Genomic DNA, 27,654 nt, shown 5'->3' with positions numbered 1-27,654 from the left:
TCTATAGGTGTCAAAGCAAGTAGGGCTGCTATACATGTGTGCTCAAGGTAACAAAAAAAACGGTACAAAAACTATGATTGGATTGGCCATTTGAGGTGAGCAGAAAACACAAGAGGCTGCAGAGGTACGGGGTGGGGGGGGATATAGGTCAACAGGAACAACAGCCAACACTGCTGACTCCAGCGTGTTAAAATTGATACAATTCTTTGTGGCTGACGAATAAAAATCATGAATAAAGATGATGAAATGTTCAGAGTTGAACTGCCTCCTTAAATCCCAGCGGCTCTGCCAAGATTAGAAAGGAAGCAGAAATGACTATTCACCAACACCCCCCGTTTCTCTCACTTCTTATTTGTCTCTTCAGAAACACACACACACACAGAAAGCCCACCCTGGCCATAGACACTCTATCGCTCACCCGTCACCTCACAGGTCTTTTCTCTTGGCTGCAACAACCCTCTCACCTCTTCCTTCCTTCACTCTCTCAGCTCTGGGTTCTCTCCTTCACCTTCCTACTCCTCCTTCGTCCCTCTTATCACACACACACACGTTTGCACATACTGAAACACATGCAGCTTCTGGGTCCTGGCGCATACACATAACACACATAGCCAAGGAAGCAGGGTCACACACACACACACACACACACACACACACACACACACATTGACACACAACACAATTTTCCCCACTCCTCCCTTGCTATGATTTTTCTGTGTTTTGCTCTGGGGAAATTGGCACTGTACTGTAACTGTCTATTGAATCCACTGCTATGAGACACACAATTACACACACACACACACCGTACAATATAAAGCTTGTACATTTTGCAAATAAAAGTGATTCCCTGTGAAACACCTAAGGAGGAAACATCAAAGGTGCGATAGCGCAGAAGGATCCACTCCAGATAATGAAAGTGAGTCATCCCCCACACAAATTAGCATCTGCTTCCTTTGTGTTATGTAAAGACTCTATAGACTCCATGAAACATGTTTCACACACATGGCTGCTGGAACTGAGACAGACATATTGATCAGGTTAGACACCTGATTCTCAACCAAGTCGGTTTAGGAAAATGTGTTTCCAGCAAATACTCAGCAGCAGAGTCATTTCAGCAAAATCCCTGATATTGCCTATATTTACATTCAAGAGACAAAGCTCTCTCGCTGGATTTATGTCTCTGTCAGTTGGGAGTAATGTGATATTGTTATAGGTCCATTAAGTCAGCACAGGCAGCAGGATGTGGTTCAGTGTGTCAACAAAAGGATTCTGCTGTTTGTTTCGTCTTTCTTAACCGATAGTCACCAATGGTTTCTTTTAATAATGACCACATTCATTATCTAACAATAACCAAGTTTTTACTTTGAAATGTATGAAGCTGCTGTAGCCTTAAAGGGTAAAACCACTATTTACACGCTGGCTATAAATATGACAACTGACAAGGCATTTAAGAAGCTCCAGCAGCAGTGTTTTTTCTGTGAAGGACATTACTGTACGTTTGGGCTTTTACATTCCTACCCAAAACACACTAGACTAGAGAAAAAGACTGAAAGAACATACTGTATGTCTCCTTTAGAAAGTAGGTACAAAGGTGACAGCATCATGGAGTAACATTCAGAGCAGTGAAGTCACTGATGTTTCCCTAAAGCTGTAATCAATATTTTAGAATCAAACAGTATCAACTGATTACGTGAAAACAATCAGAGTCAGATATGTCCCTCATGAGTGGGTGGAGACCAAAAACAGTGTCATGGTTATGACTGCGGACTATTTATTCTCACCTCTTTTATGAAGAGTGTTTTCAGTTTGATTATGACCTCCTTGTGTTTCGTGTCTATCCCTGTGTTTATGTTTGTATTTGACCTGTACCTGTGTTTCATGGTGTTCCACTCTGTTTCCCACTCTGTGTTTCTTTCTGTTTCATTCTATGTTTAGATTTATGTTTTCTCCCTGTGTTCTGTTTCCTGTTTTATTTTGTAGTTTCTGCTCCTTGTGTTTTCCATCTTGACTTCCTCTCTTTGTCCTGTTTCCCGCCCTTGTGATTGCCTGCATCGGTCCTCACGTGTCCCACCTGTGTTCAATTACTCCTGTCTTCCCTGTGTGTATAAGTCTCTGTGCTTCCTTTTGTCCTTGTTGGTTCATCGTCAGTCATGGTTGCGTTTCCTCAGCGTCATCACCCTCTCTCCTTCACTCGTGAGTTCCCAGTGTTTCCCCAGTGTGATCTATGTTTTTCAGTTTTTCATATCCTTTTCTAGTTGTTTTTTCTGTCTTGTTGATTTTTACCTTAAAGGACACTTTTTGTTAAAACATTTGTCTTTGCGACTTGGGTCCACCTGCTCCTCAAAAAAATCCACTCTTTCAGGTTTAACAAAAGAAATGGGTTTGTTTTAACCCAAACTGTCTGCACATCAATCTTAGTCCTTGTGTGCCCAAATCAAACATTAACCACAACTGGACATGGCTAAAGAAAGAAAGAACAAAAATATTATTTTTAAATGAATGAAATCTGTTTTGTATGTTCCTCAGTTTTTACAGTATATTCTCTGTGTTGTCAGGAGCCTGACAGAAATGGAAGGACTGTGCAGTGCTGACAGGCAGAGGGAGGGAATGGCAGCATCACCAAATGCCTGAATGATCTGCACATCTCCTGGAGCCGTATGTGACTTGATTCCTTCTGAAGTCATATTGGCAAAAGCGCAGAAATCATTTCAAAGTGCCCTTTGGAACGGCGGCCAAAAGAGGATCAGACGTGGTCAATACGGGCTGTCAGTCAATACACAGGTATTTTATAATTTAGACTGTGTAGCCATTGTGTTCAACTAAATTAATTTAGCTCGAGGTCTCCCTCCCGAGCCCACCTCATTCTTTGCTCTCTTTGTGAATGTGCTGCTGATTGTTCACCGCTCCTCTAAGCGTTTCAGCATAAGAGCCATTTCTGGCTCTAAAGCGCACCAGGGGTAGTCGGTGACAATTTTTATGTCCTATAATAAGAAAAGAAATATTTCAGTGAAAAGACCTTTCAGGCTGACATTGTACTAAGATCGTATCAATTTCACCCAGTGCTGGTATTTGTAACAGCTCTCCTGGGCCATATGACATAACGCTACTGCCCGATTGACATAAGGAGGATGATTGAAATGTTTGCCATGTGTGTCCCATCTGTTAGCTGGTTGATAAGAAGCATTTTGTTTATAAAATTAGGGTGTGCAGCAGAGAACAATGTCCTTTATACAACATTAATGGGTATATGTGTTTTTTCTTAAAACCAAAGTAAACCTGATTTAAAAAAAGGCAATTTTTTTCCCCCAGTACATCATGTTCGATATTGTAAACCGAGGCACTCTCTCACTTTGCTGTCTTACCAAATTAGGGCTCACGTTTCCATTCCTGCCGATCGGAGCTGGAGCTGATGAAAACCCACGTTTACAGCATTTGACTAGGGAGTGAGATCTGATTGTTTCCATTCCTATTGCGTACAAAAGCCAGACGTGAGTGGTCGTTAGTGGGTTTTTGACCAGCTGAAAAGATGGCCACCGCAGGAATGCCTGCACGCTTGTTTGGTTTGTTTGTTTTCAGGAGACTGAAGACGTAATTGGGCTACTCTCACCAAGGAGGGCTGCCTTAGTATTTAGTATGTATCTGCAGTTAGGATTTTCTCCAATCACATTAGGTATGAACTTGGAATCCATTCCATCAATAGGCTACTTTTCTTTTCGCCCCCTCCCACCAGTGGCGAAGACATTCATTTGCAGTTGGGATGAAGCACGGAGGTCAGCAGGGGCCAGCTTGACATTCAGAGCTTTGGCTGGCTGACTCGCAAATTGCTCCTCTTCTCTTCTCTGCCCCCCCTCCAAGAGCGACTCTGCTCCAAGGACTGGCTCTTCTGCAAAATTATAATTACGGCAGTCAGTAATGACACTTCGAACTATCTTAATTATTCTGAACAATGGCTCGTCCTGCACTGGTGTAATTAAGCCTTTGTAGATGCATATGGCCGAGGATAATTTGATCCTGGCTGCCTCAGCCCCCTCATGGCAGACATCCTCATGATTTTATCGCAAATATATGGTGCTGCTAATATTTATTTGCTTTTCGGAGCCAAAGACGATAACAGACTCTGTGTGTGTGTGTGTGTGTTATTTTTCCGTCTTCTGATCTCCCTGAAGGCCGGAAGCGGGGCCGTGGCAGGAACACTAGCCTACCAAGACAGCCAATCAAGATGCTCCACTCTGAGGCTCAGCGATGGTTTAGTACAAGGACACTTACTGTCAAAATCTAAACCCGCATGATTTATGGTATGGCCACCGCGGCCTGCTTTCTCTGCTCAGTTCAAAGGATGAGTCTGGCTGCAAAATGCTCAAGGGCACGGGCTAATATGATAAACAGGGAACAGAGGCTGCAGGCTGAGGGGGCTGGGGGTGGCGGTAGGAGCCTTCTGCTCTTCCTACGGTTTACCCTCACCCTGTGAAAAAAAAAAGAAGAGTGCAATGGTGAGACACACATGTCTTCGAAGCCAAGAGGCATATGGGGAAGGGAGATCTTCTCCTCCATCAGCTCTCTGGAGGAAAGGATGGGGGAGGAGAAGGGGGAGGAAGTGGAGGAGGATGATATTGCAGGGATCACCAGTCATGGAGGATTATATTTCTAAAAATAAGAAAATGGTATTTTCCTCTCTTTCAAATGAGTTCCTCTGGGTTTTGTTTTTTTATTATTATTTTAAGACTATTTTAGAGAGTTTTTATAAAATATGCAGGATTCATCCACTGGCCTGAACTATACAGCATGCTAATATGTTGGAATATATTCGGTTTGGAGAGAAATCTATGTCAGCTTACCATTCAGCATTTCACTGAACATCACTCATTTAAATTAAAACCCCAAAATACCCACTGGAAATACTTTGCTCTTGTAAGCAGAGCACGGGTCACATTTTGAAAATAGAGGATATCGCATTTTTGGGATGAACCGGTGCAATTCAATCTCAAGGACCAATTCAATAAACAGTATTTAAAACATTTTAGGAGCATTGCAAGATTGAGACTTTAAGCCTTTCCTCGTCAGAAGTAAAGGCAGCTAACTGTATCCGGCTCTGGGGGGGTTGCCTGGAGGGGGGATTGGCTTCGCTCAGAAAGCGACATTTAGGACAGACTGTTAGCAGATGGCAGGGTGACAACTTGAGCTGCTGGTTCATGTGCTGACATATCACAGTGGGGTCACAGCTCAAGGCGGCACATCATCACATCAAAGTCTGTCTCTCTCTGTTCAGATTAACACTCACCGATGACCTGGAAACAACCAGAGAAGGTCAAAGAGTGGGTATCATGTGTTTTACTGTAAATCATATGAGCACAATATAAGTGGACTTAGATCCCATCTTCATATAATACTTCCAACACCACAATGTAAAAATGTATAATACAATTTATTATCAACGAATTCTACTGCACCAAAATAACTTGTTCTGCTGCAACTAACATATTATTACCTCACCCCTGTTTGTTTGTTTCTTAGTTGGTTTGTTTGTTTGTAAACGAGTAGTGAAAACTACTGGACAGTTTACCAGGAAATTTATGAGTCAGGGAAGAACCCATTATTTTTGCTGCAGATCTAGATCAGAGGGCAAATCCAATTTTTTTTATATCATCTTTAACAGTGATTTCTTCAACATTTGTTAATTTCTCAAAAAAATGGTTCATGTATCTTGAAGAAAAAAAATCTGTAGACAATGGATTTTGTGTGTGTGAAACTTGCAGATCTAAAAAAAAATAATCTGGATTTAGTGAATTTAAATGAGGTTTCATGAGGAGACTCATGGGCCCGGGCATAGGTATCTGCTCTCTAAGTGCAAGTCTTGTTATTTATTACATTATAATATAGTTAAAAATGTAAATTATGGATGCATCACTCTGTGCATTGAGTGTCATCTATCTGGTCGAGTTATTTTACACCAGTGGTTCCCAATCTCTGGATTTAAAAAAAGGTCACAAAATAAATGTCATATTGAGTCTCACTCACACACCAATGGGTATTTGGGGATTCAACGTCTTGCCCAAGGGCACTTTGGAGTTTGACTTTGTGGCCACAAACTTAATTAAATGAGCTAAAGGTTTTGAGGTGAAATGTCTCTGACTACATTTACACATGAAAGAGCGGATTCATATCCTGATTGTTTCCAGATAACTTGATCACACTTGGTGTTACTTCATGTCTCCAGTGTCCATGTTGAGATCTGATTGTGGTCTGATCACTCATATTCCATCCTCCTCCTCGTTGGAGCAGGTCCACGAGTCTTGAACAACGTGAGGACAGAGGAGAGGCTTTGTGTGTTTACTGCCTCATGGCTGCTGCTTCCTCGCTGGGTTGGAACTGTGTTGTGGGTTTTTAATAGCCATGTAGTTGCTCTGTGTGAACTGAGTATTCAGCTTAATTCACTCTTGTGTTCAATGTCCCTGATCACTTCCAGAGGTGGCCTGGCTGATCAGATCACAATGCATCTTGGATTTGCATTTACACCTGTATTTTCATGTGGTTGATCCGATTGCAGTCCCATCCGCAAAAAGACATTTAATTCCAGGTTACTTGAAGAGCAGGACAAAAACATTTTAGACAGCTGGTTTGATTTTTATTTTTTACTTCAACATTGTAATTTTGTTTATTAAAAATCCTAAACAGAAAAGAAACTCCCCTCAACAAATAAATGAAGAGTAGAAAGAACAATATTTCCCAATGAAACTTTCCGCCATCTCTAAGTAGGGCACATATGGTCCATTTCTGACCATCCTGATTCCTGCCGGGGAGAGAGAACGAGAGAGCAGAGGGCTGGATTTTTTTGGGGGGGTGGCGGTGGAAGAGGCGGAGAGGGGACATCAGGTTGGCAACCTGTGGCCATCTTTCTGATGTTATCCATGCGTATGCTTTCATGAACTTAATCCCAGGAGGCACACACTCACACACAAATTCGCAGAGTCACCCACGTGCATGGACAGCCACGTACACACCGACACAAAAAAGAAACTTTCAGCCATGCGCATCATAAGCTGGAGCCCTGCAAAGTTGGCATTTGGACAATATTTGTGAACAAACTGGCAGATGTCAAAAGGCTTTGATGGCAGGGCTTTACAGGGAAAAAGCACTAATACCAAAAAAAAAACGGATGTGCTGTAGTTACTGTGTGTTTGTGAGTGCTCTGGGCCGTGTGCTGCCAAAAAACATAGTGCCAGGCCTGCGTGCTATGAGCGTGAGAAGATCTGCAAAGTAAAAGCTTAAAAAACTAACAAATATTACAGGTCTGCAAAACAAGGGGAAATCAAAAATAGTGGACGTTGGAAACCTGATAATTGCAGTTTTGGTACCGAGTTTATATAACAGCTCTACTTTCGATCCAATGTGACGCTGCAGGACACTCATGTTTCACTCGCTGGTTGACAGAAATCCACCCAAATCCCCATGTCCCTATTGAATTATTTAAATTTATGTTCAAATTGAGGCACAAGTTTTTTTTTTTCTCCCACTTCCAGCACCAGTGTGAAGTCGAGTGTCAAGCTCGCTGGGAGACGAGACAAAAACTCGCATATACAATGCTTTGACTCAGAGGCCTGTGGGGTAATGGTGGGATTAATTACTGTTGAGTATGACCTAAGGAGAACTAGAGCAGATTATCCCAGATGCTGCAGAGGAAGGCATTAGCGCTGGTTGTCCCTCTATGGCAGCAGAGAGACAGCCATCCCCAACCGAGCGACGATGTCACCACCACCTCACTGATCTGGCCTGTTGCACAAAACCATGCAGAGACAGCATAGAGGAGGCTCACGTGGCAGCAGCGGTCATGCACCGTTTACACCACACTCCTATAAGCCAGCTCCTTGCAGCCCACAGCAAGCAGGCATCAGAGGAGGAGAATAATGTGTAATTACAATAGACAATCTAAAACAAAGCCCTTCACTTTCAATGAGTTTCTCTTGGAGAAGGGAAGGTTACCTCAAGGGGGAATTCTAATGAAGCAGATGGCTGAGTGCCCACAGGGGCAGACGCAGAGTGTCCTCCTTTTTACAGTCTGCCAACATTTCCAGCATTCTGAGGAGCCTCACCTGTCTCTTGACCGCTCTTTGTCTGCATCTGTGAGTCATTGTGTGTGCACGCCAAAAAGGCTTTCGCTTATAGTGACACATCTCACATGGTGGAGGAGAAGAAAAACCTCACAGGTCCGCCCTTTCCTGCAGCTGGCTGCAAACCTGTGCACACAGGTAGACAAAAACATGCAATAATAAAAAGCATCAGAGTGGTGATAATGATCCATCCACCTATCATCTACTCCACCTATTCCCTTGAGGGTCACAGGGGGCTGGAGCCAACTCCAGCTGACATTGGGTGAGAGGCGAGGTTCACCTGGCCAGGTTGAGTGTCACAGGGCCAACATACAGAGACAAACAGCCATTCCCCCTCACATTCACAGCTACAGTTAATTAGTTGCTTCTAATGGACCTACTCCCAATCTACATGTCTTTGACTGTGGGAGGAAGGAGTATTGTAGAGATGCCATTTTTTTTCTCATTTTTAAAATAATTAATTTACCCAGGAAGGTCCCATTGATAATATTTCTTCTACCAGAAAGTCATGGTCAAGCGAAATTAAATAAAGAAGTTTCATATATAAATACAAGCAGGGACAAAGAACATACACATAGCACAGAACACAACCAGGAAAACACATGACATTCTGTGACATTCTATGCAAACTGAATTTAAAAGATATTTAAAAATAACATGGACTGACACTTCATTTTTCAGCAGCAGCTGCAGGTTGTGTTCCGACTCAGCTCTTTGCTGCATGTCTTTCTCTTACACTCTCAGATTTCGTAGAGGCCATAGCGTCTAAAAATAAAAAGATGTATCAAACATGTCGAGAGGGTCATGATTTCCAGTTTAGAATGTTATTTCATAGTGACGTCATGATGATGTCATTCTTATCAAATGAGTATGCGTCTCTGGTCCAATAGGATGCAAAAAAAAGATATTTTTAAAATTTGCATGACATGATTTTCTGATCTCATTGGGACGTCACTTATCTCACTCACACACACAACCACAGACAGAATATCGGAGCTTTGCAATACAGCAACCTTTTGATGTGCCATCGAGTGACTGCTTTATGTGATGCACACAACAGAGAGAGAACAAACACTTCAGGTATATGTTCCTTATAATTTATTCTATACCGTTTTATTTCATCCAGTATGTGTGCTTTTCGACAATGCAGTTTTTGCCTCCCTCCTCTCACCACCACACAAACTATCAGCCATGGCTACTGTGTGTGTGTGTCTGTTTGTGTGTGGCTGTCCTGTGGGTCAGCACAATGTCCCGTAGGTATACGTCCAGTCACACCATACCTGTACAGTTCCCTTATTGCTTTTTTCCCCATAGTTCCCATGTTAAATGCAGAAAAAATAGATATCCATTGATCGATAGCAAACCGGTCAAAATATGGTCCTCCCCAAAAGGATGCGTGTCCTTGTAAGAAGTGTCGAACCAGTCGCGGCGTTCATGAAACAAAAAGAGGTCGAGCCTTCACGTACAAAGTCTTGGTCTTGGATGTCCCACTCCTGCGCCGCACCAACATAGACAGAATATACAATGAAAATGACATGTTTCATTACAAATCATGGACATGAATTCTATACACACAATTTAGTGAACATTGCTTAGTATTTATCTGATATGGTGATGACATCACTTATTAAGAGTCTAAAATAAATATAGAAATATAAATAGGTCCTATGGAAATATATAAATCTTTATAAGTATCATGTCGACATTATGTTTCCCGACCTCAGATTAGGTGGGGTTACAGCACAAACTTCAACAAATGAAAGACAACTTTAATAAGTAGGATTTTTTTTTAAGTAAACCCTCATCTCTCCAAATAAAACATAAAATGAATGTGCAATAAAGGATTGACCCATCAGCTGCAATCAATAGAGAAACAACTACACCTTTTTTTTTTTCAGATACAAGTCGGAGCATTTCATATGTATATATGTTAGATTACTGAACATCTGTATGAACATGTTGTAACGTAGCACAATTGAGTGACTCTGTATTGACAGCTACAAACAGAGACACCTGCCTGTGAGCCGCACAGCGCCCTCAACCTAAATGATCTCTGGGCGACACAGTGCACGCAGCCCACTGTCGCATAGTGTCCTCAATCTGGGTCACATCCAGGTTACACTGGCCAGCAGCCCACTTTGTGGTCAAAGTGACAGTGTCATGTTATTCCATCCAGGAGCAGCAAGCAAAGGAGGTCAGTGGTATTAGACACTATGATAAGCAGAACCTTTCGCCACATATAGCAATCTTTACATCGCATCCAGTCACGGTGAGGTAACACCTGATTCCTGTGCTTGTGTACGAAATAAATTGAGTGTTTGTGGGAGGGTATGGGGAGTTTGTGGTCATGAATCGGTAACGAGGGTTTCGGGGGGACACGTGCCTTAGCCTCCCTTGAGAAATGGCAGGTTCGATTCCGCCGCTGCTGCATCTAATCCTCAATCACAGCAAATGATTTCATTACCGTGCATCGCTGATTCACCGACACATATTCACGGGCGAGCAGGGCGGCACAAAAGGAGAGGGGGCTGAGATTAGGCTGCGAAATTGGAGGTGCACCAAACGGAATCCGAGAATGCTGTGTTAGAGGAACAGCCGCGGAATGGAAATGGTATAGAGGCGCCATGTGGAGCTCCATCAAAGCTCGGTGATGGGAGTGTTGCACTGAAGCAACTTACAAACCTGCTGGCTGCTTCACAACACCCATTTGGACAGAGCCCCAAAAAAACCAGGGCCGGAGCCAGGTATGGCCTCAGGCAGAGAAAACATTAATAACTTCTGTCAGACATCATGACTAATTTGTCTTTTTACCTCAAAATACACAAGTTTCAATTTCTCGACTTAAGACTCAATTAAACCCTAGCAACCATTTCATATAAATGTACAACGTTAAACTGAAACAAATACACAGGATCAAAACAGACATGTCAGATGCTTCCCCACCGTTTCCTCTGAACTGATTTCAGAGTAGCCTTGCTCAGTGTTTGGACAGAATGCTGGCAGCTCCTGTGATCCTTCATCTCTTTTTTCCCCTCCGTTGCTCTGGCAAAGCTGTTTTCTTCCCATGTTATTGTGGGTGACACAGGGAGACGTATAGAAAATAGTTCCCTGTGTTAGCAAGTGAGTCAGTCATTTTTTTTCCTTTATTCAGCTCTTTCAAACAACAACAAAGTTTCAAAGCCTCCATATCTAATTCCCAGCTGATTCCTCCAACCCCCCCCAATAAACAGCCTTATTACGCTACAGATGCTGCAGCAGCAAATAGTTTGGAAGGAAGGAAATGGAAAATCTCTTTGAAGAATAAACATCGCTGACAGGTGAAAGTCTCATGACCCTCAGGATTATGAAACCCTGTTCATTTCAAAGCTGCGTGGTCATCAATCAAAAGCAGTTTTTCCTTATTCAATAAAACTGATAACTTTCCTTGCATAAAAAGTTGAAGACAGGAGATTTTGCAGAGATGCTTTCTCACATAAAAGACATATACAGGACCTCACGCAGATTGTGTAACCGACAGATTCCCCCATCCGCCCCTCCCTAAGCCACTTATCTGTGATAATGGACCAGACTAAGTTCAGGCTAACTAATCAATCCCTGTGTCATGCCTATCTCTCCCTAAGCTCCAATCTGTACCTCCCCCTGTCCAACCCTCCTCAGACAGTGCCCAGCCCCAGTCATCCACCCCTGCCAGGCAGAGCAGGAAACACACAAACAATGGTTGCTAGGAAATAGCTTTCCCTCATATCCCTCCAATCAATACTGCAGTGACAAGCATCCTCTAGCACTCAGGAACAATCATAAACAAGAGGAAGACATGCCCCAAGTCCAACCAGGAACAAGTACCCCGCCAGCATGAGTACCCCATGGGGTGGCATGTTTGCCCGCCTACCCCGTGTCTGACTACATCATTCCCTCAGTACATCGATGTCTTCTCACATCTCCACCTACGTCTCACAGATTGGCTTCAAACTCTGACTCTACACGTCTATATGGTCATATAGTGAGGAGAAAATAGGGGACATTTCCTGATGTACAAGGCGACGCAGTCTGTCTGCGTCAGTTCAGTGCAAGGCTGGCAGGTACAGGAAGACCAAGGTTTAAATGCCTAGGCTGTGCACAGACGATCAGTATTCTCAAGGTACAACACTTTCCTCTTCTCACTTTCCATCACAGAGCCCTGTCCCTCCCACCCCTCCGGCCCTCTGGTGGTGGTCTGAAGAGTCCTGGATTTTCTAACATGAGGCGTGAGGCCAACTTAAAATGTATCTTAGAGCCTTTCCGATGGCAGATTGTTCCAATGCAAAAATTCTCAAACGATGAACCAAATAATCCGAACTCTTCCTCTAACTTTGCCCGTCTAATTCTGTGTCATTTCTTAAAGGTAAAGTTCAATGAAAATTCACTCTTTATCTATTCACCACAATGCAATGGAGGGGTGGGTGAAGTATTTGAGTCCACATAACACTTCTGGAGTCTCAGGGGTAAACTTTGTTAGAGCAGAGTCCAATACAATTGAAGTCAATGGTGATCTAGACAAAACACAACATGCCTCCATACTGCTCGTGTGGTGTCATCCGAGTGTTCGCAAGCCCCGACATTCAAATTCTACTTGAAACTAGGTCATTCACTACATGTTTTAAGCCTAAATGTCTCTGATATCTTCCTACTAGGCGCCCTCACGGACCCACGGACGTGCTAACGTCCACTAGCTTAGCCATTTCCGGTGGACTTTTTGGCTGTAAATGAAAACATCGTGTAAATGACCTGGTTTCGAGTTGGGCTTGCAGACACTTGGATGACACCACACAAGCAGTATAGAGGCATGATTATGGTTCTGATTTATCTGTTTTATTACATCTGAAGTCTAGGTCACCATTGACTTCAGTTGTATTGGATTCTGACTCCACGTGCTTATAATTGTTTTAATTACATTTTATATTCTGTGAAATTCGGGGCTGTTGATGAATTTGTTATTTTTTAAATGATCCTGACATCAGATAATGACATTGACATTTGCCAGTTATCTGAAAAATTTTACGCAAATAGCATTACCATTCTAATCATCATCATTACACATCACCAACAGTGTTGCTGAAAACACAATTGGAAATGGATGTAAAAAATAATAAATATGTAATGTTTATATGTAATATGTAATAATTATATCCTAAATCTGCCAGACCATGTAGTTATGTACATCTTCAACAAAAAATGAACATAAAATCGCTTATTATAAAATTGGTATATGAGCTACTGGCCAAATAAACTGGCCTGGGTGGTTTGAATGCAACAAGAAAGTGGAAAATCTCTCGGTCATTCATTTGCTTGCTAATAAATCCAGTCAAATATATTTTCACAATATTATGTCGATAGAAATGGGGGTTTTGAATGTTTTTATTTTTATTATTTTACAGGAGCAGTCACTGTATGCTCTTGTAATGGTGTGCATGTCTGTAAATGTGCATGCCTGCAGGTGAGTGCCATGTCATGTGTATTGCTATACCTTATTATAGGGACTTCTGGGAAATGTAATGAGGGGGAGAGCGTGGTCACTGTGCACCTCTGCACGTGACTCCGTGATAGCCTGTTCGGGTCAGGGATTACAGACTTGTCTTGTTAAATTAGGCTGCTGTAGCTGAGTGCTGTGACTGAGTTAGGGACTCAGCTGTCTCCTAGTGGAACCTGGGTCTGTCTCTGTGATGAGCTACGGACAAACATGTGGAGGCATATCACTAGTCCTCCTCTCCTTTGGGAGTCAAGTGATACCTTATTCTCCTGTGTGTGCACTTTTCTTGATGGTGTCACCAGAATTTAGATGAATACACATACATGAACACATGAAGGGCATTTTCTTGTCTCATCTTTCATGTTTGCTCCTTGTATGTTATGCACAGTATATGAATGCATTGTTACCTGCGGCAACACAAGCGCAGCAGAGGTCTGATTTTGAATAATGGGGTTTCTATTAGCATTAGAGCAGCGGCACAGTAGTAGTATGCTATGGAGCTTCTACAGTAAAGAGTAGGGGTAAGAGGCAACCTACTGAGTCACATATCCAGATTGGTTTAAACAGTTTTGTTGTTAGTGGTCCTGTGTCTTGCTAAAGGACACTTTGGCTGCTGATGAAAACGTTGGACCAATGACATTTGAAGTTGTGGTACCATAGTTACAGTACTTCCTTTTAGCAACCCAAAATGTACATACATTCAACATCTCAGACTCAGTACTACCCTTCAGTGAGGACACATGTCTCTGTTGACTTGACCATATACTGTAGCAGTTACAGGACAACATATGATGGACTTTCTTTGACATTGCAGTTTGTGTACTGTGTTTGCTGAATGACAAAAACTCTATTTTATATTTCAGTTGATTTTGAACTGTCTGAGAGATACAACAAACCACATGTGGTCAATGGACGTTATTGAGTGAAAAAGGAAAAAATAACCTTTTGATGATCTGGGGAAAAGTCTTGCCCCGCATCCGACTGTCCCACTGATTCTCACACTTTTTTTCTCTCACCAACACTCACATATTAACAGTTGCACAGTCAGGAAGAAAAACAACACATGCTTTCCACACACATTAGTGGCATGAGCTTGGAAGACAATGTGAGCTTGTTAGGACGTAGTTGACGACTCTGCGGAAAGCCAGTTGCTCACATGCTGTTATGTCTGAATATTATGATTGAGGGTATCTCACCGAACCCCTCTCGCCCTGCTTCAAAAAACTGTATTATGATAAACTGGTATAAAATAATGATCGATGGGCCAAGAGGAGGTGAATTATTACCCCACAGGAAAAGTCTTTTTGGTTTCCTAACGTCTCTTCTCCATCTCCCATAAGATTTTGAAACGTTTATACAGAGGATAAATAAGTACAATCTAATAGATACATTTAAGGATCAACAATATGTGATCCTAAATGAGATGGTACAAGAGTCAGCCTGTCTCGAAGCATGTTGTTTTATCTAAAAATGTAGATCATTTTTTTGAAACACACAAAAAGCCTTTACACATGCAGGTATTAGTGCATAGGTTCCTGCAGAAAAAAAGAGTACTATTGTGTAGTCCATTGAATTATCTTCCCAAACATCAAAAGATGAATTTGGCATAGTTAAAGAAATAAAGAAAATTACTGTCCTTTAAATGGAGATTATTTTTCACACCCTCCTAGTCCCTTGATTAACTTATCATTTAAATATATCTCTATCTATATACATTGTGTATAAATAAAAAACAAAATAAAGCATACAACAAATAACTATTCTAGAGCTCCAAGTTACCCAGTAAAGTATCTTTCAAATCACAGTAAATTCAAGATCTTGGTAAAATGAGAGGTGGAACACAGTGAAGTCTAAAGACACAAAGAAAAGAGAGCCACACATGGAGGGTTTGCATGTGATCTAGTTTTGAGGAGCACAGGAGGGTGTGATCAATCCTCACAAATTGGAAGGGAGTTTAGAGCGGACAGTTTGAGGTTCTAGATCCGATGAGTAGGTGGATGAGCCCCTCCGTAGAAGCAAAGCCGAGGAGGCCTCCGGGGACTGAGTCTGGTGAGGGTGCCCTGGAGACATCTGGATTGGAGGAGTCATGTGTCCTGGCACTGAGCTACAGGGTTTGGGCATAAGAGTGGGTGAGGAAAAGGGTGAGGGGTAATATCCAGTTTCCACTGAGGAGTGAGGAGATTGGTGGCCGAAGGCCTGGGCAACCTCCTGGGGCAGAGATGGGTGTGAGCTGGATAAAAGCTTTAGGTCCTCAGAAAAGCGACCCAGTGGAGAATCTCTCCCTGTTTGTGGCTGACTGGGATGCTGTGAAGGGACAGATGACTGAGGCATCAGCAGCGAACTGTGGGATCCTGTGGTACTGGAGGGGTCACTGTAGTGGAAAGTCCTGCCAGCCACTGGGCTTTGAATAGTAGGGCTGGGCACCACTGGGGTAAGGCAGGGGGAGGCGTTTGCTGAACCATACTGGGCCAGTGAGGCCAGGGCAGACCTCTCTAGGGATATCTGGTGTGGAAGAAAGCCAGACTGGAGGCCTGAAATGCTAAAATGGCTGAGGGAAGATGGGGAGCCCTCAGCAGGCTGCAGGCTGGGCTGTCTTCTGCTGGAGGATGGGGAGCCTTGTGTAGGGGAATGGAAGAGGTTTAAGCCACTGGTAGTCCTGCCTCCCCCAGCAAACTGCTGCAGCGGAGCCACCTGAGGGGGCTTTGGAGGTGGCTGGCTATGGAGAAGCTGCCCAGGCATAGGGCTGGATGAGCCAGTAGATATAGGACTCTGACAACGGGAGGAACCAATATGTCCAGCTGTAATTCCAACAGAAGCCACTCCTCCAGGACTAGCTATAGCCCCTCCAATATGACCCCCTACTGCCCCTCCTGCTGCTCTGCCAATATATCCTCCAATTACCCCTCCCCCTGTCCCACTCAACCCTCCTCCTGTATGGCTAGTTGATGTAGTTGCTGATCCACTGGAAGCCTTTCCTAACGATCCACCAGGATTCCCTACCATTCCTATCGATCCACTAGAGGTTCCCCCAAATGATCCTCCAGTGGACGTCACTACAAATAATTCTCCAGTGGCCCCTGCTACTGATCCCCCAGAAGCCCTTCCAACTGATCCTCTAGATACCCCTCCCATTGATCTCCTGGCTGCATCTCCTATTGGCCCACAAGTAATGCCCCCCATTGACCCACCTGATGCTCCACCTGCTAACCTGCCATAAGCAGCACCCACTGACCCATCAGAGATCCCTCCCAATGATTCCCCTGAGATCCCTCCTACTGACCCACCAGTAGCTCCTCCCAAACCAAAGTGCCCTTCAAGAGTAGCTTCTGTTGTTCCAGTTACAAATTCCTCTCCAGCCCAAGGAGGGTCTCCCCCAGTGGCGTCTTCCACAGAACCTCCTACCACTCCACCTGTAGACCATCCTGTGGCACCACCACAGGCTCCAACTGCCCCTCCACTTATTCCTGACCCTGTGCTTCCACCTGTAGATCCCTGGTGGAAGAGGTTTGAAAGAGGTGGAGTGCTGGAGCGAAAGGGCTGTTGATGCTGTGGCTGTGGGTGCAGCTGGGCCATACTAGATGAGGGTGATCCAGAGGATGAGTAAGGTCCAAAAGGGAGGGCAGACACCCCTCCTCCACTTGAACAAGATCCACCCCTACTAGGTCCTTGCTGGCCTGTGCTACCTGAAGCCTGTTGGCGAGAGCCAGTTGCCCCTGAAACTGAAGTCATTTGTTGGGCCTGAAAAGAGGCCAACAATGGCATGTCCACCCCAGTGTGCAGTTTAGAGGGTGTGCTAGAGGGGGAGTCCTTAGCAGAGCCAGGTGTTGTGGATGAAGGAACAAATGCATGGAACTTCTTGAATCGACTGGGAGGGTCCTTTAGGGACCCCAGAACAGAAACCGGAGGCCTGAAGAGTGTTGGCGGGAGGTGGGAATGGTGTGTCAGTGCAATGGCTACTGAGGCGGTGGCAGCTGCTGCTTGGAGAGGGGCCTGGATGAGGGGGGCCCAGATGACAGGAGTTGGCGAGGGAGGCGTCTGGGGTGGGGCGTTCTGCATGAGGTGGGCGCAGTGCGCCATGTCCCTATCGTGCTGCACAATCTGCTGGATGATCTCATTCTCCTGGTAGTTGAGTACACCAGAGTTGAGGTCGTGTTGAACCTTATGCTGCAGGATGGAATTTTTCTTGCCTTCAAAAGCACACAGAGACAAAAACAGACACAAAGTGACAGGTTAGATAAAAGACAGATAAAAAGAGCAGGAGCATAAATCTCCTTGGCAGTTAGAACCAGGTTGACATATTGGTGTACTCGAATAAGCACCCTATTTTCCAGAAACCCTTTCTAATAGAGCATCCTCACACACAAAGATAGAAAATAAAGAAAATAAATATATATGAAAATCACAAGTGGGAAAAGGGAGGAAAATATTTTTCAGAAAGAGACAGAGGGATGGAGCAGAATGGCAAAGACAAAGCATGAAAGTGCACAGAATAAGAGAAACAACAAAAGATAGGCGGGGGATACAGTAACTACCCTGAGACAGACGTTCAGAATGCCTGACAGCCTAAGGTGTAGGCAATGTTTGTTTAAATAGCTGTTACTGTGATTCCCTCGGTAACAGAGACAAAACATAAAGCAAACATTGTACCACAAGGTGCAGGTTCAGCCTGGGATAGAGCGTAAGCGGAGGAAATATAACAAGTCGGCATATATCTATTGATGTCATATTTTCTCTTCTGTTTTTGGTTGTTAATCTCAAAAGGGAAACATAAAAGAAAAAAATAATCCAGGATCAACCTGAAACCATATTGCTATAAAATGCAACAGTTTCCTTGGAATAATCCATCATCAGGATACAGTTTCTTTTCACAATTTTAAGAAATGTTTGCCCCTAATATCTTGTACTCCTTCATTTCCATTATTGAGACACATGCACATGAAAACCAAGTCCTCATGAGCTGTGCTCAAGGTCAAAGAGACAGGTTGGAGTTACATCATTATAACAGTCATACTAACTGCTAACAAACCTTCCAGAGAAATGTGTCCAACTTCGACCACAAAGTCCATTAGTCATTGTTGAATGGCCACATGAGCAGTGATGGGGTTAATTCACATGACTGCCATTTTCAATTTAGGCCACGAAACCTGAAGATATTGTAAATGCAATTAGACCCGGATCAATCTCCCCATTTTCTCTTATGACTCGTGGCAGATTAGCAGAAGCATTGCTGTGAGCTATTGTACCTACTGTACATTGAGCTTGACCTCTGCACCACCTGACCCTTTATCACCTGCATTCCTCCAGTCAGATTGTGCACAGTCCATCAAGACAATAATTAATTTCAGTGCTTTGTGAGTTACTTTATAAAGGGAAGAGGGTTGTACATGAGCATGCTCGGCAGCATGGAAGTACGCAGGAGACCATCTCACAGAAGCACGCCTATCAGCCCACCACATCTTTTCAAAGCAGCCATTTTCTACAAAGAGACTCCCTAAAGCAATTCCTCTATCTTCCATTCTAAACATAGCTGAGGATAAAACAGAGCATGCAGTGATGGCTGAGTGATGATACAGGCGTGCCTTTCATTGTGAATTTTTCATCTGCTGAGCCTGGGAACAGTGATGGATATGGAGAGAAAGTCAATTGTATATGTAGGGAAAGTCACACAGGGATTTCAAAACCACAGCTCTATCAACATATTTATATGAAGATGACTTTGAAAGTAATTTCAGGCGTTGTTTGCTCTACTCATTTCAGAATGCCGAGCTAAACACACCCTCGGAAAAGAAAACAAAGGTACAGTAATTCTATTGGTATTCTCCACTGGTTAAATCTACCCAGCCATATGGGGACTATGTGAAATTAGATTAATAATAAGCGTTTATTAAAAGTAAACATAAATTATATTCTTGTATTCTTTATGGTCTTTACAGTTTACAGCATATTAAAGATTTCAATCATACATCATCTTTTTAAAGATCATTTTCTTACCAATACGGTCCAGTCTGTCTAGTGCAACAGTTTCAAAGGCCCTTCTCATCATAGGATACTCCTCCAGCACCTCATTGAAGTTGTCGACAGACAGTGAGTACAGGCGACAGTATGTGTCCGCTCGCACGCTGGCTGTCCTTCTACCCCGCGTCAGCAAACAAATCTCTGCAACAAAACATAGCAAAAAAAAAAAGAAGACAGGGTTACGTCGTGGGGTTAAATCCAGAAGCCCACTTGTATTTGAATTTTAAAAACAATTATACTGGTGATAAAACATTACATTTCTCTGTGACAGACACATGCTCAAACGTCAAGAGATAAAAACAGTCACAAAATGCGCAGGAGTGTTGCAACAGGGTAGACGAACCCCGAGCTGAGTGGTGGTTCATTGTAGGGCCCCTCATAGTCACTTTTTCGTACTCACTTAAAATCTCAAACAAATGTAAATGATGTCCTGGCCACATTTCCATCCACATATATGGGGTACTGCTACTGGACCACTACTGCTGTGGTCAACAAAAGATTCTAGCCTGGTACTTAATGACAACACAGTAACATAAGACCCACAATTTCCCCATAGTTAATAATAACACAATTTACCTTTCCCTCTTTCGACATGATCTATTCTAAAGTGTATGGTTGTATCTCTTTATTTTTCTTCAGTATGACACAATAAAAAAGATCTTTCTCAAATAAGTGAAATCTAGAGCAGTTTCATTTTTTAGCATTAAAAACAACAACTTTTCAGTAATCCATCACAGCAGCACTTAATGCCATTTTCAGAGCTTAGAGGCCTGCCAGCCCTCATGTCTGCACAGGGAAATAATGCTCCATTTAACAAGCTGCACTGTTGTACAGCTCTGTCACAGAGACATGGTGTGTGTGTGGCAGCACGTCGGCTATGCACAAGTATGATGTGTCTATATGAGAGCCAGTGTGTATGTGTGCGTACACAGATGGATGTAAACGTACTATATATGTGCGTATGCATGCCAGTATTTTATTCATGAGAGCAGTATGGGAGAGGTGATGGTGAAAATATAGGCTAGATCTTCTATATATACACACATTATGTCTAAAGTATATGAATACATTTAGATGAAGGTAATGTATATATATTGTATATGTGTGTATTTATATGGACAGGGGTTAAGTGACAATGACACATGTATTAACTACTTTCTGTGTTTGTACACATCCCCTAATGTCTTTTCTCTTCAGCTTTCAGCTCATCCTCCACCCTCACTTCCTGTCTTCGCTATCACACTCCTTCTTTCTCAGAAACTCTCTCTCTCTCTCTCTCTCTCTCTCTCTCTCTCTCTCTCTCTCTCTCTCTCTCTCACACAGATAATTCACTTTTCTACTTTCCGTCCCTTTAGCATACATCAAATCAAAATTTTTAAGAATCTTTTTATCCAACTTATCTCCAGAAATCTCATGCATGTTTGACCCTCTACCCTCAGTCTTTCTCTAAATTGCCTTTTAATTCTGTTTTACCCTCCAAGACATTTTCCATCTACTGTAGAAAATGTGGATATTGTGTTTATATTTCACGTGGGCGTCTGCTTTAGGTAGAATTGTATGTTGGCACGATGACAGTGAAGAGTATGATGTCATGAAGTTGGTCATCATCTCCGCTCATCTTCCTTAAAAGCAGAGCTTATATTGAAATAACAAAACCTCTACATGAATTTAGTATTGACTGCCAAACTCTTCTGTAAAAAATTCATGCAAAATTTTCCACAATGTCAACACAGAGTACGGAGCATTCACGACACAGTGACTGCATGGCATTAAATTGTACAGTACTTTGTACTCTTCTGGTCAGTGAGTGTGAAATGGTTATGATTGTGCTCAATGATTTGAAAATTGAGATCGGGTAACAGATAAAGAGTGTATGTATGATGTGACAGGGCAGTGAGGGAGGAATAGGTATGAAGCATAAGAACAACATCATATGTAGTGTGCTCCTGTTTGTGAGTGCATGTGGGTGAGAGAGCGAGAGAGAGCATGGGTGAATGGACAATGCCTGGGTTAACTCAGAAAGCTGTGTGGATGTGAAAGATAAAACACAGTGCTCGCCTGCCTGTGTTTGTATGCACACTGTGTGTTGGCACATGTGTTTGTGTGTGCGCGCTCTTAAGTGTGTGCTGGAGGGGGCAGCCCCGGTTGTAGCTGTGCTGGGGGTCCATTTCCCGCAGCACTGCTCCAGTAATCCCCTCTGGAGAGGAGCATAGCGGCTCTGTATTAAATCCTCTTGTCCCGTGGCTTTCTGGATGAAGCCAATACTGCCAAGATGAGGCGATGAGCTGCAGTGAGCTCTCTGGCCTCATCTAACTGTCTTTGCAGAAAGCAAGTGAAGCCCAGACACTTAGCAGTGCCATCTGAACGACGAGCACAGAAAGAGAAAAAAAATCCATGGCAGGGTTTGGGTCTGCAACCCGCCTCGAGCTACACAATAAGAGATTAGTGGACATCTCTGAGTGCAGAGGGGCTAAATGCAGGCGGCTGCTCTGAAGATCAACACTGTCCTGAATATCTGGAACTTTAACATCAGTGGTCAAGAAAAATGTGGGTCCAAATAAAGTGTCTTGTTTTTGGTAAAAGTGGATTAAAATAGGGCAGAATTATGTGCAAATGTTTGTTAGGTGATTTTCTGTACTAAACAAGCTTGTTGAAAAAAGCGCTCACTGATCTGGTTCTCACCCTCTATGTTCTCACCAAGATTTGCTGGCTTCTTCCCTGACCCATACCACATCCTTTAGTGTAATGCTTCTAACTAACAAACAAAAAAACAAGGATGAAATCATGACCTCTTTAGCAGAGGTAAATATATACAGTAGGCTTCATAAATGTATTTTGGCACAGAAACAGAAAAACTGAAACAACTTAAAACATAAATGGTTTGTATTTATATATTAAATTAAATGTAGTAATAAATAATAATAAATTACATCTTTTCTAGTCTTGATGACCACTCAAAGCACTTAAGAATACCGGTTATTGCAATTCACACATGTATTTATCCTTATTTTTTTGGATATTTATTATGTATATAGCCCATATTTATTTGTGTAATACTGGACACTATACTCCAATATTCAAAATATAAAACTGTCATCCTGCTGAGTGAGATGCAAACTTCTGTATACTTCACTGTTCAGTTCAAGGCATTTTTTGTGGATGGTTTGAGACTTACATTCAATATATTTGTGAATTCTCTGCTCCCACTGCTTATTCACATCTCCTGTGACTCAGTGAAGCGCTCCCCAAATCCTGCATGAAATCACAGAATGGGCTTTGTTGGTGTAGCTCTGCCTGTATTCTATAAGATGTGCATGTTTTCTCCTCAAACCCAGCAGCCGCTTCTACAATCATTCATTCCTGTGTGGTCCTCAGTGACAAAGAGATGACTCATAAGCAGCCCAAAATTGTGGGCTTTGTTAGCTCAAATTAGCAAAGCATGATACAAGATAACCGGTGTACTGATATCTGGCTGAGAATGAGATGTGTTTTTGTACTTTCCTGTTCTGCTTTGAGTTTATCTGGCTCAGCAACGATATGTGCTCCTACAACTGTGTTTAGAAAGTTAGTGAGGTAGACACAATACTGTCATATTGTCTAAAATGAAAACTCATCTTTATCATAGCCACGATGTGGTTCTCTTTCACATTTAAGTGACAATGCAGTCATTTAATTTGAATAACAACCGTTATTTTAGCTCTGAGGAGGGAAGAGTAAAATTACAGTTTTTTTTCTGGTACAGCCTTTATGACCTGGGCTCTTATTAGAAAGACTAGTGCTGTGCCTGTTCTAAACCCGCCTGTTTGGAATGGGCTGTTTTCTTGCCCTGTGTTAATGCTGGTTGCAGTTCTATTTCGGAAACTGAAAAAGTGACCTGCAGTAATTGAGCTGAAGAAATTTAGGACAGACTACAGGACTCAGTGCACAGAACCCTGAAGCTGATGCACAAAGAGCTGTTTACTTGTTTCTTCCATGTTTGGTGAAGCTTGACTCAGTACGAAGAACACTCAACTAGAGATGTTGTTGCTGATAAGTCCTAGCTACTGCCGCTACAGAGCACTGTGGTTATTTAAGGTTTATCAACATTGACTATATCACATGTTCAAATGACACCTAATCAACATACTTCCTAGGGCCCTTGAAAACACATACACCAAGTTGAAGCCGGTAAGATGAACTGTTCTCTTGAAACATACGTTCTACAAACAGACATATTGATCTGGAATTATTTGATAGATGATTCACCCAGAGTCCCTTGCAACAGCTCTCAATTTGTACGCAAGATTTCAGTGTGTATTCTATAGACCAAGCTGAAAGCCTTTCCTTTAAGATTGAATTTAATCAAAAGTGAATATAAAATAAGGGTCCTTAATGTTTATTTCTCTCTGTATAACTTTCCAGTGATAGCAACATTAACATTATTGGCTGATTTTATGTATACATGTGCAAATACTGGCCTTTGAAAGTGCATTTAAATAAGTTTAAGTCTGTGTGTGCCTCTGTCTATATGTCACTGAGTGTGTGTGTGTTTGGTTGCCTTTCTCCCTGCTTATGACCGTGCATGGATGTGAATTAATGAGTATGAGCAGGGCTGCCTGGTTTGTGATGAAGTATCTGTGTCCTGCAGCCTGGTCTGGCAAAGCTCACCTGGATTCTGAGTCCTTCTGTCAGCTCCCATCTCCCTCCCTGACACTGCCCACAGCCCACGGAGCGCACACTCTCTAACCTTTGAAGCATCCGCAGTAGGCTGCCTGATTCCCCGTGACATGTCATGATAACTCCCTCCCAGCATTTGCATAGCTACGCAAACACCTTCCGTTAGGCTAGCATGCACAGGCAGGTAGAGGATATCTGGTGTGTTTCAGCACAGCAGCGGACGCTGGGCGCCCGTCATTTCTCATTGTGTCTTTTTTCACCCTCTGAATAGGTAAGAAGTTAGATGTTTATGTTAGTGAGGGACAAAAACACAGTAAACCAACATTCACGGATCAGAACATGTAGTACGTGCAAATGCAAATTAAGCTCATTTTTAGTTTGAAGTCTTGAATTCAAAAGACTTGCTAACTTATTTTATTTAAAGTTATTGTTGGCATTTCCATTGTTCTATTTATAACACTAGTACGGTCTCCTGTTTACTTGGCCTTTGTTAATGCTGGTTGCAGTTTTCTTTCTGAAACTGTAAAAGTGACCTGCAGCAATTAAGCCAAAGTAGGTTAAGACCTGCTGCAAGACTCAGTCCACAGAACCCTGAAGCTGCTGCACAAAGAGCTGTTCACCTGTTTATTAAAAGCTCAGGGAAGCTGGACACTGAAGACAGAAACCGCAACTAGTTGTTGCTGTTGTCAAGAACGCACCATTGTTGTGAACTTGCTGTTGTCATGATCTACGTCACTTACATAAATGAGTCCCAGCTGACGCAGCTACAGAGCACTCTTCGCCTGTTTGTTAAGATTTAAAATGTCCAAATTTCACCAAATTGGACACTGAGCTTCCTTGGGCCCCTCTCAATACACATGACAAAATTGAAGCCGATAAGATTAATTGTTCCCGAGTTATGCAAGTCACATACAGACCAACAGAGAGACAGACAGAGGTTTCTGGAAATATTCGATTGGTAGATGATGTTTGTGCACCGCTGGTGTTATGGCCCTCAGGATGGCAATGATGGGCTGTTGATAATTCCACTACTTTGTAACCGACTGAAATCTCACCAAAAACTGGTCAAACTGGCACAATATACTGTATGTTTCCCAGAAGAAGAAGATTAATGATCTCACAACTTTATTTGTGGTTTTGGAGAGAAATATCTGAACTATTGGATATACAGCCATGGGATTTTGATGCAGGCATTCAGGTCCCCCTTTGGGTTTTTTTAAGTAACTTATCCCTTCTCTTTACATCTAGTTCCATCAAAAAGGATGAACATTTTACTTCCAATCAATTTCCAAGCAACTATAATGACTGAATTTAAAACTAATGACATTTTCCATTTGGAAACACACATTGAACACAGTAAACATGAAATCTAGTACACAACAGCATGATAACATTGTTATTATGAGCATGTTGGAATGCATGTTAACATTTAGCTGAACTGACACACGTGAAGCGGAGTGAATGATTTACTCATTCAACCGACTCTTTAATCCAAACCAACTGAGTAAAAAATGAAAAAACCCAGTAATAATAAAAAGATATAAATAAAGTAACTTATATATCAGAAAAAAAGCATGAGCCCCAAGCATCTGATCAGTTATATAAAACATGACACTTCACTCACAACAAGCCCAGCATCTCAGTGTTTTGTGTCATATGACATCGCACAGCATTTTGTCGTTTATCATCCTATCCTAACCAACCTGTCATGTTATATAAGACTCTTATATATATTACCATACCCCCCATTCTGTCACTCAGTCAGCTGCTGTCGTGCCTCCACCTTCAGCTGAAGTTGCTTCAGAATAAGAGGTGTCGGGGTGTTAACTGGGTTAAGGACCACAAGGATTACCTGGGCCTTCACTGCTGCCAGCCTCTCTCACTGACTCACTCAGTCAGGGTGGTCATTTGGCAGCTTGACAGACCTGTCATTTTGAGCTCAGAGGGGAAAAGAGGTAAAAAAAAAAAAGGGAGCAGAGAGTGGACGAGTATTAGTTCCCTAACCCAGGACTTAACAAGAGTATGGATTTAAAGAGCAACCATTTGCCGGAGAACCAATCAGAGACGGAGTAAAGCCAAAAAGATGACACAGGAGATTGCTGTGCGGTCAAAACATACTCCACCGCCTCCAACTCTCTGGCTGTGTCTCTCTTTCTTTTCACGCCGCCCGCTCGCAGGGCTGCAACAAGCCACTCACTCAGAGGCAAAGTGAGCCATCTTAGCGGTGCAATCAAAGGCAGCTTTTGATAAGCACCTCTGACTGGCATGCAGGGCCGCCACTAGGTCACCGAGCTCCACTCCAACCACAAGAGAGCCGCAGTCTGCCACTGGCAACACATCAATTACTGGAGTGGACGCAGGATGAACTATAACAACAATAACCTGTTTAGACTGGGAATGAGAGGGTGGCGGAGATACAGTTTTTCGATAAGTGTTTCTGTACCGAACTATAAGGAGGCAGGAGGGGGGTGGGAGGGTTGGAGTAGGGATGGATGGAGGGAGGGTGCGTGTTTTCTTTCTGAGCCCAGAGCAGCATCCAGAGAGCAGGCTTGGCAGCGATCCATGTGTCCCTTGGCGTGAGTACTGAAGTCACATCACATTTCCCCTCGCCACTGGATCGCTGTGTGCCCAGCCGACGCTCCCGTCCAGGACACGTCGTGTCCACTTTAGACTTTAGGCTCTCTGGCTCGAGCTAATCCAGCAGCTAACAAACTGGAGTAGACTGCTAAGTATATAATTGCGTAAATAATTCATGTTGTCTATGAATGAATGAGTATACGGTACATGAGTTTGCCGAGATGTTGATGAGCGCATACGCACGCCATTTGCTGTACTGTAAACCAGAGGCTGCTGACGATGAGCGTGCTTGACAAAAATGAACAACTGGACAGCTTCAGCTCCTTGTTCTCATGCTTACACCGTAACAAGTACGTCCCTCACCCATACAAGGACTCAAAACTGCAGATGTCAGCTTTCCGGCACATTAATAAAATCACAGAAATTTAAAAAATACTAATTTCTTTCGACCTTCTGCATGCTGATACTGAAAAGCACACAGAGATGCACATGTGCCACAACCCCCAATGCTGATCCTGCACCAATTAATTTCATGAATGACTAACTCATGTTTGGTAACAAACTCCCAGTGGCTCCAGGCCTACGTCACTGGCCCCCACCCATACACCCCCAGTGGAGTGCCACTGCCAGAGATAATCACAGGATAATGGAGTCAAAAGCCTTGTGCCTATAATGCACAGGAGGGGAAAATAATTACACATCAAAAGATTATGATTAAAGCAACCAAGCCAGTTTCTGTTCCAAAATCTGTTCTACACTACACGTGTTTACGCATGGAGAAAAAAGGTCAGATGT

General features: G+C 42.9%; 1 protein-coding gene across 1 annotated transcript in view; it reads right to left on the bottom strand.

Moving 5' to 3' along the window:
• Nucleotides 1-15,546: 15,546 nt before the first annotated feature.
• Nucleotides 15,547-27,654, bottom strand: part of hcn4 (hyperpolarization activated cyclic nucleotide-gated potassium channel 4) — a 71,620-nt gene continuing 59,512 nt past the window's right edge. Inside the window, exons 7-8 of the mRNA XM_035164942.2 lie at nt 19,603-19,767; nt 15,547-17,798 (exon numbers count right to left, since the gene is read on the bottom strand). Of these exons, the coding sequence (XP_035020833.1) occupies nt 15,547-17,798; nt 19,603-19,767 (2,417 nt within the window). The remainder of the gene's footprint in view (nt 17,799-19,602; nt 19,768-27,654) is intronic.

The sequence above is a fragment of the Hippoglossus stenolepis genome, chromosome 1, assembly GCF_022539355.2.
Source record: "Hippoglossus stenolepis isolate QCI-W04-F060 chromosome 1, HSTE1.2, whole genome shotgun sequence".
In the NCBI taxonomy this organism is placed as follows: Eukaryota; Metazoa; Chordata; class Actinopteri; order Pleuronectiformes; family Pleuronectidae; genus Hippoglossus; species Hippoglossus stenolepis.
Note: the sequence above shows the minus strand (reverse complement) of the source record. Positions and strands in the feature narration are given on the sequence as shown.